Below are 21,765 nucleotides of genomic sequence, written 5' to 3'. Positions count from 1 at the left end.
TCCTTGAGAACAAGGAAGTGTGATGACCGACCAAGCCACCTTGGCTCGGGCAATCTGAGTATCGCGACCTGACCAAAGGAAGTTCCTGATCAGCCTCTCTACCTGGATGATACAAGAACTCGAGAAGATCCAGCAAGAAGTGATGCACGGCATAGTCGCCAACAACACCTGGCTGGCAACTACTACTCTACCAGCCAGCGAAAGTCGTGCTGAGCTCCAATGTAACAACTTTCTCCTGATGGACAGGAGAAGAGGAGCAATCTGTTGCTCGGGGGACAAGTCCAGACCAACCTGAAAACCCAAGTACCGAATTGCAGTCCCTGGAGGAATCCACCTGAAACCCTCTCCTGGCATCCAATCTGGCACAGGAGCACTGCCAACCGAGAAAGCCACTGTCTTTCTCCAGTTGATCAATGCGCCCGATGCACAGCAGAAGGTCTCCAAAGCCTGCTCACATTTGTGTAGATTGGCCTCCTGGCCCTCTGAGTACAAGGCTGAGTCGTCGGCAAACTCAGCGTCCAGAAGCTCATCTCCCCGTATAGGGAGCGCTAAGCCTCTCAAACCAACCTGCTGTGACACCAAAAATCTGCTCATCGCCTCCGCATAGAACAGAAAGAGAAAAGGGGCAAGAGGACAACCCTGTCTGACCGAACGTGTGAGCATGAAGCGCTCACCTCTACCTCCTGCCAACAGCACCTGACTGCGAGCTTGTCTGTACAAAGCTGACACCCCTCTGATCCAAGCATCTGAGAAGCCCATCCTGCGTAGCGTGCCCTCTAGAAAGTCCCAGTCAACTCTGTCGTATGCCTTCTCAAAATCGAGAAGAAGAATCACAAGGTCCTCCCCACGGAGCCGTGCAAGGGCAGAAGCCTCCCAAAAAGTGAAGATGTTGTCAAGGATACTGCGTTCCTTGACAAAACCTGTCTGAGTCCCATGTATAAGGCTCTCCAAAAGTGGCTGAATCCTCAAACTCAGAGCCTTGGCAAGAATTTTGTAGGCTGAGTTGAGAATGGTGATGGGGCGCCACTGTCTAATCTCATCCAAGGAGCCACCCTCCTTTGGAATGAGCTAAATCAAGCCCTCACTCATGCTATCCGGCATCACTCCTGTGTGCAAAATGTACTGAAAGGCACTACAAAGATCTGGGCCAAGCAGGTCTCAGTACTCCAAGAAGAAGCTGGGAGTCAGCCCATCCTCACTTAGGACAGCTACCACGAGGGAGGGCCCTAAGAGCCGTGTGCAGCTCCTCAAGCTGAAGAGGTATCTCTAGCCTCTGGCGCATCTCCTCAGTCACAAGACAAGGCATCTGTGCCCAAACCTGCTCCCTGCATGCATCCTGTCTCTCTGACTGGGGCTCAGCCGACAGTAACTCACGGTAAAAGTCAGTAGCAACTGCACGCATATCCTCTGGCTCACAAACAACTGACCCATCGGGTCTCCTCAACTGATTGACCTTGGCATGCGAGTGCCGAGGTCCCACTGTCTCAAAAAAAGCACCTGTCACTCTGTCACCCACCTGAGTCCACTGAGATGCCTGTCGGTGAAAGGCAAACTCATGGCGCCTCTCTTCTGTGCAAGCAAGCTCCTGTCGAGCCTACTGTAACTTGTCACCAGCGTGTGACTACTATCTATCCTTTTTGTTGATTTCTTTCTTATTATCTATTTACTTTCACTTTTTGGAAACACCCCTCGGGAAATCTAACTGCCCTGCATTGCATAGCTAGTGTGGAACTGTCCAGAGGGAGTCCAGGCCTGAGGGCAAGAGAGCACTAAGGTTGGACAAGGACTATGGTTAGCCAAGTGGGGTCATTGACTAGCCAAAGTGGAATCCTTTGCTACAGAGGCTACATTTCAGTTCTGGATGTGGCCACAGTGTACAAAGAGGGTCGGATGACCTAGAAAGATACAATGGCAGCATCTCCTAAAATTTAGGGAACTCCTATTTTGGGACCTGAAAATGTGTTGACGTCATTACCTTCGGAATGACAAGGGGAACATTTTCTTACTCTGCCGTGAAGTCAACTGGGCAACCGGTTGGGATATTTTTAGGCGGCAACCCCGAAACGGGAAAATGCGTATAAATGTGCCAAGTGGCACCTTCTGGTGCACTTGCCTCATGCAACAAGAAGTGGCGCTGAATTTGAAGGAGGGAGAGCCTCATTTTCAATTTTGTCACAGGTTAAGAGCTATGGAGTGCTTGCTTTCCCTCTTATGCACAGTGCGGTGCCAGGAGTGATGCCCTGCACGCTACGCACTGCCCTCTCTCTCCCCTTTGGCAGTATGTTATGCCCCTCTAGTGGGCTTTTCATTTGACCAATGTACAGTTGTGTGGGTTCATGCGCGATTGCCGAGGCAAGAGCCTCTTGCATAGGTACTGGATTAGCTAGCGGCTAATCCCCCCGCAGGTACAGGTGAATTCGGAGAGGTTTCACGCCAGAAATCTCGTCCGATTCAAAGGGCAAGTAGCCCTACAGGTGCGGGAGCTCGAGGACTTGCTACGGATGCGACCGGCACGCGAAACGGAGCCCGAAACAGCGAATTACAGCCTGCTGTGTATTTTTGCAGGTTTAGGGTTTTGGCCCTAAACGGACCCTAATACCCCCAGGAGGTTCGGGGACGCAAGGGGACCGCTGTACAGATGATCTGGCGTATTTTCAGGGCTGAAAACAGAGAATTCAGCGTGCTGCAGATTCTCGCCAGGTTTTGCAAAGCGCCCGTATGCGTCGGGAAGGTCGGCCAATGCGTGGGAATACTGACTGTGAAGGGTTCTAGTACAGTTATGCTGCCGAAATCAAGCTGGAACAGTGGAAATTCAGCCGAGTTGGTGTGGGGCAGCTTGGAAAGAACCACAGCGTATATTCCCTCTTTTGAACAATAAAGAAATACCGAAAGGGGCGCCTAAGTTAGGGGCCAATCTGGTGTATGTCTTCTCATACAGGTGCATTCTAGCATCTGTATCCCATTCCCCTCTCTTGTGTCTTGAAAGTACAGGTAAAATAGACGACTAATAATGGGTGAAAGCTAAATCAAGGTTTGAAGTAAAGTCTACCGCCCTTTTTGGAGTTAACAGGCCGGTTACATGGTTCCATCAACGGGATTAAATCACTTTTTCCCATAGAAGTGAGCCTTGGTCAGTTTTGGGCTTGAAGACACAGGGAATTGCAATTATGGCTGACAGACCAGATGATGTGACTGAAGAGGTTTCCTCTTCACAGGGTCAACAGACACATGAAGTGGGTGAGTCCTCAAGACCACCACAAACAGATGACGATATATTCAGGACCCAGTTGGCTACTGCTGTGGCTATGTTCACACAAGTAATGCAGAATCCAAGGTTTTTAGCTTTTCTGCAACCTCCTGTTCCGTCTCAGCAAGTTGGGTCACTGGATCATATTCAAAAGCCTGTTAAGGCTCGAGCACAGGTGATTCATACCGCACAGTCAATGGAAACACCTGTACACTTGACGGAGAACATGCAGTCTCCACAACCTATGCCTAAGGTGCAAGAACAGGTGGCTGAGATGCCAGTCTTTCAAGCTGTACGAGTTCAGCCCGCCACCTTTCAACAGCCTATAGCTGGTTCTAATGGGCAGGGAAGCAACCTACAGGCTATGCAACAGGTCTTCCCACCACCTTCAGTACACCCTGGCTATTTTGGTGGTGGATCGGTATTCCAGAGCATGGCTGGTCATGCACCTGGAAATCAGTTTTATACGCCAGGAACAGTGTTTGGCGGTGCTCAAACGATGATGCCTAACCCCATGTACAGTGTCATGGATATGCAACCAGGGTTTCAGAGCACTCAGGGCCAATTTGGGATGCCACAGGCAAATTTTGGTATGGCTGGAATTACAAATCAGCAGCCAAATATGGCATTTCCAGGTCAAGTTAATAGCGGCCAAGGAACACAGATGAACCCTAATAGTGTTCCCATGTTTCAGTCACTTCCATATGACAATTTGACGCTGCTAGAGAGGCCAACTCCGTACAAAGAAGGTGGCAAAGGTGTGTCTTTCACGACCTTTACAGGGTTTGATGACAGGAAGAAGGCTCTCTCATTCCTCCAGCAGTGTGACAAGGCCTATGCAGGGGGAAACTTTACAGAGGCTTCAAAGGTCCGCAAGGCAGCCACTTTCTTGACAGGGAATGCGGGACAATGGTGGACAACTTTATTGCTTCAAGGGCAAGCTCCGTCCACATGGATTTATTTCAAGCAGATTTTTGCAGCAGCATGGTTATCTGATGATTTCGAAGCAGATGTCATGACAGAATGGCGCCAGCTAAATGCTGTCACTTGCAGAAATCTGGATGATTACAATCGGAAGTTTTGGAAAGCTCTACTTCCAGTAACTTCGTATAGGTTTGTGCCATTGACAGAACAGATTGAAAAATACTGTTGTGGCCTACCCAAAGGATTGAGAAAATACTGCACGAAGACAAAAGTCACTACTTTGACGCAGCTCATCGAGGTAGCAAACACTGGGAATGGTTTGCTCAAGGGAGAAGATTGTGAATTTAACACTGGCGTCAAGGCAGGATCAGGCAAGAAAAATTCAGCCAAGAAGCACGTTCCCAATGAGGCTCCTAAAGGGACTCAGGAGTCAGCCAACGCAGGGAAAGACAAAGCTACGGCTGAATCAGAAAAGGGACCAGCAAAGAAATGGAAAAGACGTTTTCCTCGCAAGTCAGAAGAGCAAAAAAAGGTCTTGAGGACAGAGAACAAATGCTTTATATGTGAGCAGCCTGGCCACATTGCTTACAACTGTCCTACAAAGAAAAGGCCAGCTGATTCTGAAGACAAGGAGGACAGGAAAGGAAAGAAGCCCATGGCTGGTCTAGTGCCAGATATGGTGGGCGACAAGCCAAATTCAGATGCAAGTGAGCTTTGCAGAGCATGGGGAAAGGTCAGGGATCAAACAGTGCTTATCTTCTTTGATCCAGGTGCCAAAGCCAACTTCATTTTCCCAGAATTGGCTTCAAAGTTGGGAATCAGACCTGAAGAGATGGGGTATACAGCAGAGGCAGGTTTGGCATGTCCTGGCCATACAGAGGCTGTGACACCCATCATTGGAAAGTTGCGTCTACATATCCAGTCCTATGTAGATGCTGAAGAATTTTACATCATGCCACTGGACGGATGTGATGTGTTGTTAGGTATTCCTTGGTTGTTTCGTGTACAGGGAATCCTGGATGCCTACAACAAAAAGATCATTGTACAGAGCAGGGGAAAGACTCACATTCTGGATGTAAAGCTTAAAGGGGAGTCTATTCCTACTGTATTAGCTTCTGCTATTACTTCTGTAATGAAAAAGCATCTTTCTGCGTACTTGGTTTTTGCACGTGAAGTGTCAGATTGTGATGAATCAAATTTATCTGTGCTAGATAAAGAAAGGTCAATGTTTTTACAGCAGTATAGTGACTGTTTTTCCGATTCATTACCGTCTCAATTATCGCCAGAGAGACCCGAGGACCATGCGATAGATTTGGTGCCAGGCAGTAGCCCACCAAATAAGCCTCCGTACAGGGTTAGTGCGGCTCAGCAGAAAGAGATAGTGGGCCAAGTACAGGAGCTGTTAGAAAAGGGGCTGATTCAGCCCAGTTCATCTCCATTCTGTTCTCCAGTGTTGTTGGTATAGAAAAAGGATGGCTCATGGCGTATGTGCATCGACTACCGTGCACTGAACAAGAATACCATCAAGAATAGGTTCCCTATACCTAGAATTGATGATATTATGGACAAATTAGAAGGAGCAGCTATGTTTAGCAGGATAGATCTAAAGAGTGGGTACCATCAGATCCGCATTAGATCAGAGGATGTGCACAAGACTGCTTTTAGAACAACGTTTGGCCTTCACGAATTTTTAGTGATGCCCTTTGGTCTCACAAATGCTCCTGCTACGTTCAATAGGATGATGGACAGAATTTTCCGTCCACACCAGCAGTTTGTTGGTACATTCTTTGATGACATGATAGTCTACTCAAAGAATGAAGAGGAGCATAGGCATCACTTGGCCATTGTGTTCAAAGAGCTACGCAGTCATAGGTTGCTCATCAATGCAAAGAAAAGTGAGTTTTTTCTGGAAGAGATTCACTTTCTGGGATAGGCATCACTTGGCCATTGTGTTCAAAGAGCTACGCAGTCATAGGTTGCTCATCAATGCAAAGAAAAGTGAGTTTTTTCTGGAAGAGATTCACTTTCTGGGACATATTGTCTCAAAGGATGGTGTCAGAATGGATCCTGCAAAAGTTGAAGCGATCAAGTCATGGCCAAATTTGAAGACGATGCATGATGTCCGAAGCTTTTTGGGACTATGCTCCTATTACAGAAGGTTTATCCGAAATTTCGCTGAGATTGCTTCACCTTTACATGCTCTTCAAAAGAAGGCACTCACCTTTAGATGGACACAAAAAGAGATTTCAGCTTTTAATCTCTTAAAGGAAAAGATGACTTCAGATCCAGTCATTGTGTTGCCAAATCTTAGGAAGTCATTTGTGGTCGAGTGTGACGCCTGCGGTAGTAGCATTGGTGCAGTGCTAATGCAAGATGGCAGGGTAGTAGCCTATGAGAGCAGAATTTTGCAAGGGCCAGAGATGACCATGCAGGTCTATGAGAAAGAGTTACTGGCTGTGATTCATGCGCTCTTAAGTTGGAAACACTACTTGCTAGGTGCAGATTTCGTTGTCCAAACGGATCATCAGACCTTGCGATACTTCTTGACACAAACAAAATTATCTGAGAAGCATATGCGATGGGCAAATATCTTGTCCATGTTCCATTTTCAGATTGTGCATGTGGAAGGCAAGAAGAACGTTGTGGCTGATGCCTTGTCAAGGAAGCCACAAATTTCAGCTGTGTCGATTCCTTATCATCATGAACTTGATGATATGAGAGAACAGTATGCAAATGATGAAGATTTTGCAAGGGTCTTCGAGCAACTAATGGATGGACAACGTCATGAACACTATCTTCTTAAAGACGGGTTCATGATGATGCATGGCAGATTGTGTGTCACAAAGCCATTGCGACGCAAAGTTATGGAAGAGAGTCATGTCCCACCGTATGCAGGGCATCGTGGTATCGATGCTACAGTTAAAGCGGTTGAGACATTCTTCTACTGGCCTACATTGAGAAGAGATGTGGATGCCTTTGTGTGAGAATGCCTAATATGCCAAAAGGTCAAGTTTGACAGGCAAAAGGCACCAGGGCTATTGCAACCACTGCCTATTCCAGATAAACCATGGGAAAGTATTGCTATGGATTTTATCTTTGATCTTCCGAGAACGCAGACAGGAAACGATGGTATTTGGACCATTATTTGCAGATTCAGCAAACAGGCTCATTTTATTCCTGTCACGAAGAAGATAAAGCCAGATCAAATGGCACGCTTGTTTATGAGCAATATTTTCAAGTATCATGGCATGCCATAGTCGATTGTTAGCGATCGTGATCCACGCATGACAAGTTTGTTCTGGATAGGCTTGTTTGAGAATATGGGCACCACACTCAAATTCTCTTCGTCATTTCATCCTCAAACAGATGGGCAGTCAGAAGAGGCAAATTCTACTGTCCTAGATCTGCTGAAGTGTTATGTGTCAGAGCATAAAGGAAAGTGGGAGCAGTATTTGCCATTGGTGGAGTATGCATACAATAATACAGTGCATTCATCAACTGGCAAGGCACCCATTGAGATAGTTGAAGGTGGCAAGAAAGTTTCTCCCATACTGCATACAAAGGACAAGATATTTGAAGCAGATAAGTATGTTCAGGTTATGGATGAAATGTACAAGAAGGTCAAAGTGGCCTTAGAAAAGACTCAGGCAAAGCAAAAGAAAGCAGCTGATCGTCACCGTCGTGAAGTGGTATATTCACTTGGTGATTGGGTGCTTTTACGCTTTGAAAAGGCAAGGTTAAAGAAGATGAAGGGCAAGGAAAGACTGTTTCCAAAGCTCAGCATGCGTTACTATGGGCCTTTTCAAGTGTGCGACATAATCAGTGATGTTGCATATAGGCTGAAATTGCCTGACAGTTGGAAGATTCACAATGCGTTTCATGTGAGTCTTCTCAGACCCTATGTGGGTGATGTGCCAGAAGATATGCCAGCTGAAGATCAGCCGGAAGTCGAGGAACTTGACGAGATCTTGGTCCCTGAACAGATTTTGGCACACAAAGAAAGGAAAGTGAAAGGCAAGGTTGCTAGGCGTTACTTGGTAAAGTTCAGAAACTATCCACCAATGGATGCTAAGTGGATGGAAGAAGGTGAACTTGCAGAGTCACCAACTGTGTTATCACTTTACCTGGAAGCCTTCGATTTGCAACCTACCTTGACCCCTTGAGTTTCAAAGCTAAATGGATTGTCAGTGTGACAATGGCTTCTGAAACAAATGATGTACATGGTATTTAAAGTGAGCTCAAATGAAATACCTGTTACATGAATGTTAGAGCTGTACAGATTGTCAGTTTGGCAATTGCTCTTATGGAATGTCCAAAAGTTTGGTTAGTGCTATAGAAGTGAGTATTTCTTGTCAGTTTGTCAAGGATACAGTGATTGCTTCTATTGAAGAGTACATGTGTAACTGCATTCTTAAACTGTCGGTTTGGGTATGCTCGAAAGTGTTACGGGATCCAACGTGTACTATAAGACAGTGGAAAAATGTGCAGCTACCATTTTGTCATTGGAAAGTTAGTGACTCAAAGCAATGGCACAGTGCGTAGCTACCACTATGTCATTGGGACAGGGTTCACACGCAGGCAATACATGAGTCGACGAGGTGTTGAATACACCAGGGTTGACAATGAGCATGTATGTGTCGTATATGTGTCGACAGGTGTTGAATACATGAGTGTTGACAGTAAGCATGTACGACATAGAAGCAAACGAGGACGTTTGAGATTTCAAGAGGGGGGTATGTCACCAGCGTGTGACTACTATCTATCCTTTTTGTTGATTTCTTTCTTATTATCTATTTACTTTCACTTTTTGGAAACACCCCTCGGGAAATCTAACTGCCCTGCATTGCATAGCTAGTGTGGAACTGTCCAGAGGGAGTCCAGGCCTGAGGGCAAGAGAGCACTAAGGTTGGACAAGGACTATGGTTAGCCAAGTGGGGTCATTGACTAGCCAAAGTGGAATCCTTTGCTACAGAGGCTACATTTCAGTTCTGGATGTGGCCACAGTGTACAAAGAGGGTCGGATGACCTAGAAAGATACAATGGCAGCATCTCCTAAAATTTAGGGAACTCCTATTTTGGGACCTGAAAATGTGTTGACGTCATTACCTTCGGAATGACAAGGGGAACATTTTCTTACTCTGCCGTGAAGTCAACTGGGCAACCGGTTGGGATATTTTTAGGCTGCAACCCCGAAACGGGAAAATGCGTATAAATGTGCCAAGTGGCACCTTCTGGTGCACTTGCCTCATGCAACAAGAAGTGGCGCTGAATTTGAAGGAGGGAGAGCCTCATTTTCAGTTTTGTCACAGGTTAAGAGCTATGGAGTGCTTGCTTTCCCTCTTATGCACAGTGCGGTGCCAGGAGTGATGCCCTGCACGCTACGCACTGCCCTCTCTCTCCCCTTTGGCAGTATGTTATGCCCCTCTAGTGGGCTTTTCATTTGACCAATGTACAGTTGTGTGGGTTCATGCGCGATTGCCGAGGCAAGAGCCTCTTGCACAGGTACTGGATTAGCTAGCGGCTAATCCCTCCGCAGGTACAGGTGAATTCGGAGAGGTTTCACGCCAGAAATCTCGTCCGATTCAAAGGGCAAGTAGCCCTACAGGTGCGGGAGCTCGAGGACTTGCTACGGATGCGACCGGCACGCGAAACGGAGCCCGAAACAGTGAATTACAGCCTGCTGTGTATTTTTGCAGGTTTAGGGTTTTGGCCCTAAACGGACCCTAATACCCCCAGGAGGTTCGGGGACGCAAGGGGACCGCTGTACAGGTGATCTGGCGCATTTTCAGGGCTGAAAACAGAGAATTCAGCGTGCTGCAGATTCTCGCCAGGTTTTGCAAAGCGCCCGTATGCGTCGGGAAGGTCGGCCAATGCGTGGGAATACTGACTGTGAAGGGTTCTAGTACAGTTATGCTGCCGAAATCAAGCTGGAACAGTGGAAATTCAGCCGAGTTGGTGTGGGGCAGCTTGGAAAGAACCACAGCGTATATTCCCTCTTTTGAACAATAAAGAAATACCGAAAGGGGCGCCTAAGTTAGGGGCCAATCTGGTGTATGTCTTCTCATACAGGTGCATTCTAGCATCTGTATCCCATTCCCCTCTCTTGTGTCTTGAAAGTACAGGTAAAATAGACGACTAATAATGGGTGAAAGCTAAATCAAGGTTTGAAGTAAAGTCTACCGCCGTTTTTGGAGTTAACAGGCCGGTTACATAACTGCTCCTCCAACCATGGACTGTCTGGATGTTGCTCGTGCATCCTCTGTAGGGAAGCAATGCCTCGTCTGAGACGCTGCTGCTCCTCTCTCGCTGCAGCCCGTCGAGCGAGAGACTCCTGGAGAAAGAAGTGGCTAAGCTGAGCTAGGCCTGAGGCCACTCTGTCTGCAGGTGAAGCCTGGCTGTCCATGCCCTCTGTCCATAGAGCCTCGACCCTCTCTCTGAGTGCCGAGTCCAACAAGACCCGCTCTGGGATGCGAAGCATCGTTCCCACTCCTTTGCCTATCTGCCACTGTGAGGATCACTGGTGCATGGTCCGAGAAGGATGTCCCTGCCAGGATGCCCACTGATCCCCCCAAGTCACTGAAGTGGTCACTAGTGTAGAAGCGATCTATGCGCGATAGATTCACTCCTCCCACTCTGCGGTCTGATCTAGAGAAGGCAAGACTCTCTGGAGGCCTCACAAAGCCAGAATGCTGCCATGTGTCCGAGACCCTCAAAGTCATACACAACCTCTCCCAAGCTGCTTACTCGACTCCATGCACAGTAGCATGGCTGCCTCCGATCCTGTCAAAAGGGTCCTCTAACATGTTGAAGTCCTCTCCTACACACCACTGGTCAACCTGTGGCAAAGACTCAACAATCTGTGACCAAAACTCTGCACGAGCACTCGCCACATTGGGCGCATAGATGTTCAGGAAACCCACAAGGCCACCCTGAACCTGCATAGTAATCCATTGAGCCCTGCTTGGCACAATAATCCCTCTGCCCACAATGGCCTGCTGCAATGAGTCCGCAATAGTCATACATACCCAACCCTGGATGCCTCCAGGTCCAAAAGCAGCTGACCAAAAGGTATCATAGCGTCCACGCAAAATCTGACCACATCGCCGAATGCGGCTCTCAGACAAATGGTGCTCCTGAAGCATAAGGAGATCAATCTCTCCTCCCACAAGGCAACGCTGAAGCTCCTGACGCAATCGGCCCCTCTGTCGCTGAAACTGAGGCCCACCTAGTCCCTGCACGTTCCACGAGACGATCCTCATGGGGAGCGAGAGAGAACAGATGCTGCCGCAGCAGCAAGACGGGCTATCTTCGAGGCTAGCTTGGATGGGGAGTAATCCGCATCCGAGCGCCCTCTAGATAGGCGAGACTGCAGTGAGTGCCTGGTCCAAGCCCAAGTAGAGCGAGCCGTGCGTAAAGCAACCTCCTCTGTCCAGGAGTCCTCATGAATGTATACATAGCAAGGCAAACACTGCGTATCAGCAAAAAAGTACACCACAATGTGTCTACATCCTGCTGAGTCTGGGGGTGTCACCGCAAACTTGGCGAGTGGCCACAAGGTCTGCAGCAAATCTGTAACGCCAAGTTCTCCCATGTGGTGAGAGAACTCAAGAACCTGTGTATGCAACCATCCCACCACTGAGTCGAGGGACCACTCTGTCTCAGTCCTACCACAGAGGGGGAAGGAGAAACCAATTGCTGAGTCCAAGGCCTCTGTCCCCCTAGCGGCAAGGAACAAAGCGTGGACCCTGAAGCAGGCTGCCTCGTGGTCTGCTGCGGAATCGCCGAGAAAGCGAGTGAACCCGTAATCGAAGAAATCCCAGCGGCGTCAGAGGTCAATGCTCGTCAAACCACGAGGGATAGCTGCAAGGGAAGATGTCTGAATCTGCAGAGGGGGCCGCAAGAAGGGTTGACCCTCTCTTGCTGGGCGACTCGTCCTAGCCGTCGGCGAGGGACCAGTCTCTTGAGTCGACTGTGGTGCTGGAGCAGGAGGAGGGGGAGAAGGAGCTGGGGGGGGGGGGGGAGGAGAAGAGAAGCGGGGTGGAGCGACAGAGACAGGGGGGCGAGGTGGGGAGTGGGCGGGAGCAGAGGGCGGGGAATGGGATGAGGAGGAGGAGGGAAAATAGGAAGGCGGAGCGGCTGGCGAGGGTGAGGCGGAGGTGGAGGCTGGCGTAGGGGGCTCCTCCTGCTCAAGAGGACCAAAGCGGTTCCCCGTGGGGACCCACTGCTGCTGAGTAGGCACCTGAGGGCCACTCTGAGTGCCAGGTTGTCTCTGTGGCCCCTGGCGTCGACGGCCACGGGCCTTCTGCCACCTCTCCTCCGTTGGAGCCCCAGGCTCAGAGAGTGGCTCTGAATCTGTGCGTTGTCGCTGGCTGTGGCTGCGGCCCAGCCTTGGCAGGCTGGGGCTGAGGCTGAGGTGCGGGTCGTGGTCTCCTTCGTGGACAGGCCTTCGCTAGGTGGCCCATCTGTCTGCAAATGAAGCACTGGTTCGGGAGACCCGAGTATTCCACACTCTGTCTAAACCAACCCCCACTCACCCGAGGCAGAAGGATGACCTTCGGGAGCGTGTGGGTATCTCTGACCAAAACTCGAACTGAAGGGATGCCAGCCGCCTTGGAAGCTACTGATGCTGCCGTACGAGGTGTCTCCAAGACAGTCCCGATGGCGGAACCAATCCTGGAGGGAAGTGGAAGGTACTCCCTCCGTAAACCTGGAAAGCAGACTGAGATGGGGATGTCCGCCTCCTCTACTAGCACATCCGAAGTCTGGTCAAAACCATGTCGCCACTGTCGAAAGTGGGCGCGTGATGCTCGGATGGCCTTTTTTTTTCTGTTGTTTTTCGGCTTGTGGCCTTCATAAGAGAGCCTAGAGGGCCGCTCTTGCAGACCAGCTTGGTAGCAGATTGCAGAGTGCGCTCCTCTGACAGTTGTTCTATGTGAATATCAATAGAAAAATAAAGCTTGAAAGGGATGCGGGGGTTTGGGGAGAATATTTTTGGGAATGGAACTTTGCTTCTCCGTGTCTACAATGTGATACTCTCTTTCAATTTAGTCGTGTTGAAGTGCTAAAGTCTGTTCTAGTTGTTCTTTTATTTGGCACATGGGACTTGAAAATGCTAGCCATCGAAAGCATGGAAGATTACAACCAAAATTTTTGGGATACCTATCTTCCTGTCTCCTTCTTTGAAAATTAACCTTGGAGGATTAATTTGAGTGATACACTATGGGATTACCTTCTCCACTCCAAGAATATTGTCTTCCAAGCAAGTCGCTTCCATGCAAGAGGGTATGGATTACACAATAGTTGGTTACAAACTGATGAAGGGAAAACTTGAAGAAAATCCTTGACCACAACATTCTAATTCCATGGATTCTCGAGAAACTTTGACTCCACCTACATGTTCTCGAGACTAATCTGGTAAGCACCTCAACCACTAGTGGGGGGGCAGCTAGCTTTGCTCGAATAATGCCATATCTGAACTCCATAGAGCAATGCGGAAGCCATCAGAGTGTCAAAAAGCCAAAGCTTTGTCCGAGGCTCTTGAAACTAAATCTGTGAACACATCCTCTCCAATCCACCCAATGCTGCATACACTCTAGTCAGTCTAGTCTCTGCTGCTCTCCTCAATGAAAATGCTAGTCCACTAAAGACCACCCCGAGATAGGTGTAAGCATCTGTATACTCCATTGTCTCATGGCTATATGTGAATGGGTGTTGATCTCCTGATTCACTGTGGGGTGGTGTTAAACACGCAAACCTATGCAATGCGTCCAAGTGACGTTGCATCCCCGTTGGAGAGTCGGTGTGACAAGACGAGCACCACGTGCCAGTAGAAAAGAACAGATTGAACAACTTTAAGCACTTCAAATAACAACTGAACTGAAAGAGATGCACGACACGAGACGGGGAGTGGCGAAGTTCCACCCCAAGAGAGCACTGGCCCCAAACGCTGGCGCCTCTTTTGGTATTTCTTTATTATTACTGATGCGCAAAGTACAATAGCCGGGGAGCACCTCCTCTGCAATGTGCGCGTTGAAGAGTGCTAGAAAGGGCCTTCAAGGCTCATATTTAAAGGCCCAAAGCCTAAAAGCATCAAATATGAAAAGCTAACTCCAAAAAAACGCTTTCCTAAAATTTTGGGAATTTTCTAAAAATCCGCCACGATTGCGGAATGTCTGTACAAGTGCCATGTCATCATATTTTGTTGTGTAAAGTCTTCTGAGTGTGTTCTGCTTTATTTTTAATGCCTTTATGTCACTTGGGCCCCATTTGTTGGGATCTAGTAAGTTGGTGGGAACTCTTCTTTAAAAATAGGTCACTCGTCAAGACTTTGTGAGTCTGTAAAACTTCTTCTTCTTCTTATGCTACTTCTTCTTAGAGTTTTGGCCCCTTGGTTGGGATCTCAAGGCTGTCTCCGTTCTTCAGTGGCTTGACACGTCAGCAGTTTGTGACATCTCCCCTCTTGAAAGAAAGTAATCGTGTGCAATTACAACATATCTACAAAACAACTCAAGTTAGCTCAAAAATTTCCGAGGGTCATTCTGAGGGACAATTAGTTTGCTCTTTTTTTTTGTTAAGGAGTTGGCTTCTCGTTTCGGCTCTTTTGTTAAGAAGTTGACTTCTCCTTTCGTCCAGATCGGAACTCTTGATAATCAGGCGTTGTAAAATTAGCCATCACACCCAGACCGCACTGATCTTCCGCGAGTGTCTTGCTGCACTAAAATTACATACCCAGGCAATCTCATCCAATTAAGAATATTCAGTAGTTGGCACATCACAATGCAACACAAATGCTCAAATATGCATGTTACAGACACGACAAACAGCGTCGTTGAGCACTTCCCCGAGAGAGACGGTCTGCGGTGTGAAGCTACTCAACGACTACCTCGTCACTCCCCACGCAAATAACCTAAAAAGGTCCGGGCCATGAGTTCATAGGACTGGTACAACTAAACGCTCTCCAAACCAGAGCCTGCATCGCTTGGAGGTTCAAGCATACAACCAAACGCTCCCAAGATATCCCGTCTGCGTTGTTCGGAGGTTTTCTAGCATACAACGAGACGATCCAGAGACATCTTGTCTGCGTCGTTTCGAGGTTTTCAAGCATACAACGAAACGCTCCCCAGACATCTCGTCTGCGGCATTCCGAGGTTCAAACAATACCAAAACAACATTTCTCACTACTACTCCCGGGAGTAAATCACCAATTAATGAAACCAGTATTAAAAATAGAGGTTCAAAACAGATAGCATCCATTTCAAACAAATTTCAAACAATACTTTCTCAAATAGATTTTAAACAAAATTCAAACTTGAAAAGAAATCTTGACATCGGTCGAGCTCGAAAAGTCGACTGACTTTCCATCCTTAAATCTGCACCAAAAATTAGGGTTAGGTTCCTTCCATGAGGTTGTACCCGATCACAGCATGGTCCATAAGGGCTTGAATAGTCGAAACAAGCATTGACAGACAGTGTTCCTGTGGCGGTGTCAGGTGATGGTAGCCGCAAGATATACCAATCACACTGGACCTCCAAGGTTATCAGCTTGAGAAGAGACACCTGGTGAGAGATGTCCAAAAATTTCAAGTCGTAATCTGCTAGGGTTTCCGTGGTAAGCATTTTAGGATACCCCACTCTTCCAGAAGCTGCCAGAAACCATATAACTTCGGGAAAAAATTTCTTGAAAGCTTGCCAAGTGCTTGGAGTGAGCGGCTTGGTACCTATAGACATCCACCACTGCATCTAAGAAAAACAACACCTCGAAATAAATCTTGATCCTTCTATTGCAAGTGATCTTAATGGCTTATGCCTTGTTGCTGGAAGTGCGATGTAGGGGTGGGATTGGCTATTAACTTAGGGGTCCGGACCCAAAGATACTTCAAATAAGTTTCCAATAGACTTTGGAAGCACAGGTTTGCTATGTCTGCCTTTTTGTAGGACCGGTATGCTTTCAGAAAAGCACATGCGTGATGCTCTGATACCACTGTCACAAGACGGGCACCACGTGCGAGTAGAAAAGAACATACCGAACAACTTTAAGCACTTCAAATAACAACTGAACTGAAAGAGATGCACGACACGAGACGGGGAGTGGCGAAGTTCCACCCCAAGAGAGGAATGGCCCCAACCGCTAGCGCCGCTTTCGGTATTTCTTTATTATTTTTGATTTGCAAAGGACAACAGCCGGGGAGCACCTCCTTTGCAATCTGTGCGTTGAAGAGTGCTAGAGAGGGCCCCCAAGGCTCATATTTAAAGGCCCAAAGCCTAAAAGCATCAAATATGAAAAGCTGACCCAAAAAAACGATTTCCTAAAATTTCAGGATTTTCTTAAAAATTTGTCGCGAATTGTGGAACGTCCGCACAGGTGCCACATCATCATATTTGTTGTGCAAGTCTTCTGAGCGTGTTCTACTTTATTTTTAATGCCTTTATGTCATTGGGGCCCCATCGGACGGGATCCAGTAAGTTGGTGGGAACTCTTCGTTGAAAATAGGTCACTCATCAAGACTTTGTAAGTCTGTAAAACTTCTTTTTCTTCTTATGCTGCTTCTTCTGAGGGTTTTGGCCCCTTGGGATCTCAAGGTTGGCTCCGTTCTTCAGTGGCTTGACACGTCAGCAGTTTGTGACAGTCGGAGATCAACATAATATCATCAGCATATAGCAATAGTGGAATCCATGTCCATGCCAGTTGTGCCCTTCTATCACCATTTCTCTCAATATAGTCAGAAACCCATCCACATACATACCAAATAGAGTAGGGGAGAGCAGGCAGCCCTGCTTCACCCCGATAGTGGAGTGAACCAATGTAGATAGCCCTTCTAGAGTGCGTACATGCCCCAATATTGATCTGTATAATGCCATGATTCCCCAAACCAGCTTTATGGGTAATGCCATCTCTTGTAGTCTGCACTTTAATCTAGCTTTGGGCACTGTGTCAAAAGCTTTGTGGAAATCCACAAAACTACAATAGATCCGTCTCCCATGTGATCTGCCCTCCTCAATAATGGCTCTTAGTGTCAGAATGTGGTCGAGAGTAGAAAAACCTCTCCTAAACCCCGCCTGCTCGGGTGCGCGTATACCCTCCCTCTCTGTGTCACAAGATGAGCTCCACGTGCCAGCGGAAAAGAACAGACTGAACAACTTTAAGCACTTCAATAACAATTGAGCTGAAAGAGAGACGACATTGGGAGTGGCGAAGCTCCACCCCAAAGAGTATTGGCCCCACCACCCTTACGAAATTTCTTTATACTACTTGAACCAAGTACAATGCCGGTACTCCACCCTTTGCACCTTCATACTGAAGCATGCCAGAGAATGAGCCCTCTGCACATGTTTCAAGGCCCTTGGCCGTGAAAAGCAATTACATGAAAAACGTCAAACTCAAAAGCAATTGGTCCCAGAAGATGGCGTTGGAAACTACCTAGGGTAAATCACGAAAATCCGTACAGGATGCCACGTTAGCAGGTCAGGGTAAATTCCAGAATTCCGTACAGACTGCCACGTCAGCAATCAACACAAAATTTGGATATGCATACTGCTGCCACGTCATTAGCTTCTACGTAAAAAAGCTTGTGTGTGTGTGTGTGTGTGTGTTGGTCCTGCTTTATTTTAACATCTTTAGGTCACTTGGCCCCGTTGGACGTGGTCCTAGAAGTTGGCGGGAACTTCTCTTTAAAACTAGGCCTCTCGGCGAGACTTTGCAAAAAAACTTCTTATGCTGCTTCTGCTTCTTCACTTAGGGTTTAGGCCCCTCAGCCGAGATCTAAAGGTTGGCTCCGTTCTTCAGTGACTTTACACGTCAGCAGTCTGTGACATCCCTCCTTGAAACAAAGTAATTGTCCGTGATTACAATATATTTGCGTTCAAGCTTCAACTTAAATAGTTTCATGGAAAACTCAAGGATATATTATCAACATGAAGTATGCCAAAAAAGGTTCAAGCTCAAATGAGTTTGATCTTGGTCAAATTTTAGTCAAAAGTTTGTCTTATGAAGGCTGAACACTTTAATGTTTATTAGCTAGTTTGTGTTCACAAGGCAGGGAATATGGGCTTGGCTCACTTGTCATTCTGCCTCAGCAGCTGCCATACTTTTGTGAAAGGGAATTGATGCTACATTTGGAGTTTCGTTCCTGGGTGTGACACTACTATCATTTAGTTTGGTCTTTAAACCTCTCGGGCAGGGTCACCATGAAACGTTTCAACCCCAAGCTGGTGTATGCCCAACGCTCCAGACAATTCGCCTCTAGTCTCATGACATGTACCAACCAACATACCAAGCCATACCAAACCGAAACATGCAAAATCTGAGTAGATTTGTGTTTGTAAGGAAAATTTGTAAGCCAAGATTTGAGTATATCGTCATTAAAAACGTTGTACAACTCTCAAGGCCTTATAGTTTCACCCGGACTGACGCGTGTTTCATTGTAATCACTCGCAAGTACCCTATAAAGTGTGTATTGAGTTTAAGCATTTTACTTGACGCTGGAGAGCTGATTATTCGACTAGCTGCTTCTCCCTTTCAAATTTCTGAGAAGTGAACTCAAACTTTTTTTTGCCAGCATCTACAAAAAGCTAATGGAATGCAACGGCTCAATTGATGAAGTTCGAGACATTGCTCAGGTTTTTTTGTGCGCTTGCTAATGAGTTTTGTAGTTTCTGAGTGTATCTGCTAATGTAACTCATTGACTTGACATGCTGCAGCTGCGAATAATTCTTACACCAAAGCAGCATTCAAGAATAGGTCCATTATGCAATCCTGGTCAGGTAAGTTGTATTGGTTTCCCTGTTTTTTCTGAACCATTACTGGGTTCAGTGAAGCAGGAAAGTAAACTACAATATTTAATCTATGTGCTTGATCATGCAGATATGTTACCATGTCTTGGGACTGACACATCAGATGTGGTCACCAGTTCCACAGTCGGTATGAGTTCCAAACAGCTACCTCTAAATCAGAATGTGATTTTGTGTAAATTTTACAATGGAACATTGTTTGCAGATGAAAGATTACATTGCCACTCCAAAACCTAATGGATATCAAAGTCTTCACACAAAAGTGCTTCCATTTCTTTATGAAAATACTTTTCGCCTAGAGATCCAGGTGCTTGTTTTCCACAGAATCAAATGAACTTTTGAACTTTTGTTTTGAGTAACATTGATTTGGTTTGTAGTGTTGTCTTTCCATAGATTTGAACAGACGTTGTAGGTACTGCTGCAAACTGAGGGCTTGTTTTCAATAACCTCACATTATTCTTTGTTTGATAGATTCGATCAGAGGATATGGATATTATTGCCGAGCGAGGCATTGCTGCACATTACAGTGGTAGGACTGTCTGCACATCCTTGTCTACAGAAGCAGGTTCACACAAAGGATCCAGCAGTTTCATGAACAATGTTGATCTAGCACGTAGGGTATGTAGCTAAATAGATGATTTTCTGTATGTTATTTAGTTTCTAACTAGAAATTTCTATCTGAGTATGTGGTGCCCCTATTGACAAGGTTGCATATTCTCATTCAGGTTAGCTGGCTTAACGCAATACGGGAATGGCAAGAGGAGTTTGTTGGAAATATGTCTGCCCAGGAGTTTGTCGATACTGTCACTGGGGATCTTCTTGGTAGTCGTGTATTTGTTTTCACACCGAAAGGAGAAGTAATATTTTCAGACTTATTCTAGACTAGTTCTAATTGTGGTTGGAGCACGATAATAATAGTGACTCACCTTTGTCGCTTGAAATTTTGAGAACATTTCCGCTTATGGTCATGGTTGCATCAAGGATAGTTATCGTTGGCTACACAGCTTAACTGCATTGTTTTAACTCACAGATTAAGAACCTTCCCAAGGGTGCAACAGTCATTGATTATGCTTACCAAATACATACAGACTTGGGAAATAACATGGTGGCTGCAAAGGTATAGTGTAACAGTACTTTTGAAAAACAATACACAGCCAGGAAATATCACGATGGCTGCAAAGATTTATATATTTCTGTCCTTTTTTAAATTTGTAGAAGCACCGATGAAAACATTTGTTTGGGGCCTGCAGGTAAATGGAAATTTGGTCTCACCGACACATACATTGGCCAACGCTGAAGTGGTTGAAGTTATCACCTATAATGTATGTTTTTCCTGACACTTTTAGTTTTTATGTCTAGTTCCATGGACATTGAAATTTAAATGCTCCTAGAAGTTAAAGGTCAACGTGGTTGTGTGACATGCATGTTTCCCCATAAAATAGTACAATCCAGTTTAAAGTTTTGAAATCTTTTGAAAGCTATCAAAAACATTTCTGCTTAATGTTTTAACGTGTTAGCTACTGCAAAGAAATTTTACAGTGAAATAACATTTGGAGCGATAAAAGATTTTATCACATGCACATGTACACAAGGGTTTTCCTCATTAGCATAGGAGCAGTTGGGAGGTCTTCCTCTTTGCTAGTGCATCAAACGTGGCATTTTTAGAGCTGGATATTATGGTGTTACACCAACAGCTTGCCCTCTGAGCACAAATACTGATAGATAGATACTTACAAAGCAATTAATGTAATGCTGGTCTCAGTCAGCTAAATTTTCAGTGAGTTTCCAAAATGGTAGCAAGGGGAAGGTTATTGCAGCAGCTGTGTAACCTCATGAAGAAAATCGTGAGCAGCAGAGCAAGGACACAGCATAGTGAGGTACAGTTTCAATTTTGTGGTGGCAATATACAGGGAGCATATCTGTGAGTCACTGCCCCAAGAAGACCCTTTCTTGAGAGGTAGTTTGCATTATGGATTGCCAAGCTCCAATATAGAGTTGAACAAGCACTGTAAGCAGCAAGCGCATGAAAACTAAAGTAGTAGGTAGGACGATCAATACACCAATCTTGCAAGCACTCCACACTCTCAAGTGGAGGAAACTTTGTAAGAAGCTCAGTAATAGGTCCGAAAACGCATACCCAATTGCCATGCCCAAACAGGTGCAGGAAAGTAAGGACAATATCAACCTCACTGAGCACATCGTTAACACGACCTGTACTTGTTGGAGAGTGCAATCGAGAGTTGAGCAAGCACCCTAAGCAGCAAGCGCATGAAGACCAAAGTAGTAGCTAGGACAATCAATACACCAATCTTGCAAGCAAGAAATAGTGGAAACTTTGTAAGAAGCTCAGTGATAGCTTTTTATATTGTCTGATAACGCGTAGCCAATTGTCATGTCCGAACAGCTGCAGGAAAGAAAGGACCATACCAACCTCACTGAGCACATCGTTAACATGACCTATACTTGCTGTATAAAGAATATGCGTTCTTTAATGACAACAACTCTATAGGGGCCCTACTTCGATGAATGCTTTGGGAGCGCTTTGAATTTCCCGGTTTGTGGCGGGCATCCAGACCAATGAAGATAGCACAAGGCTGAGATCAAAGAAGTTGCATATGGGCAACGAGGTATTGTGCAAGAAGTATACCCATAGATAAGATCCGTATATCTAGTGTTCAATGACCATAATATGAACACCTTGTATCCACACAAGGCTGCTGCTAACATTCAGTCAAGAGCTGTACATGTTGAAGAGAAGTAGTGAGCATGTTTTAATGATTTCAAAAATGTTGAGGCCTCCATGCATC

General features: G+C 46.3%; 1 protein-coding gene across 2 annotated transcripts in view; it reads left to right on the top strand.

Moving 5' to 3' along the window:
- Positions 1 to 21,765, top strand: part of RSH1 (RELA/SPOT homolog 1) — an 83,856-nt gene that overhangs the window by 56,520 nt on the left and 5,571 nt on the right. For both annotated transcript variants that reach the window (XM_086525041.1, XM_086525040.1), the window contains exons 12-19: positions 18,727 to 18,787; positions 18,869 to 18,931; positions 19,032 to 19,088; positions 19,164 to 19,265; positions 19,430 to 19,576; positions 19,684 to 19,815; positions 19,989 to 20,075; positions 20,209 to 20,280. In XM_086525041.1, the coding sequence (XP_086381167.1) occupies positions 18,727 to 18,787; positions 18,869 to 18,931; positions 19,032 to 19,088; positions 19,164 to 19,265; positions 19,430 to 19,576; positions 19,684 to 19,815; positions 19,989 to 20,075; positions 20,209 to 20,280 (721 nt within the window). The remainder of the gene's footprint in view (positions 1 to 18,726; positions 18,788 to 18,868; positions 18,932 to 19,031; positions 19,089 to 19,163; positions 19,266 to 19,429; positions 19,577 to 19,683; positions 19,816 to 19,988; positions 20,076 to 20,208; positions 20,281 to 21,765) is intronic.

Source organism: Adiantum capillus-veneris, chromosome 12 (assembly GCF_014529385.1).
Source record: "Adiantum capillus-veneris isolate H3 chromosome 12, ASM1452938v2, whole genome shotgun sequence".
NCBI lineage: Eukaryota > Viridiplantae > Streptophyta > Polypodiopsida > Polypodiales > Pteridaceae > Adiantum > Adiantum capillus-veneris.
Note: the sequence above shows the minus strand (reverse complement) of the source record. Positions and strands in the feature narration are given on the sequence as shown.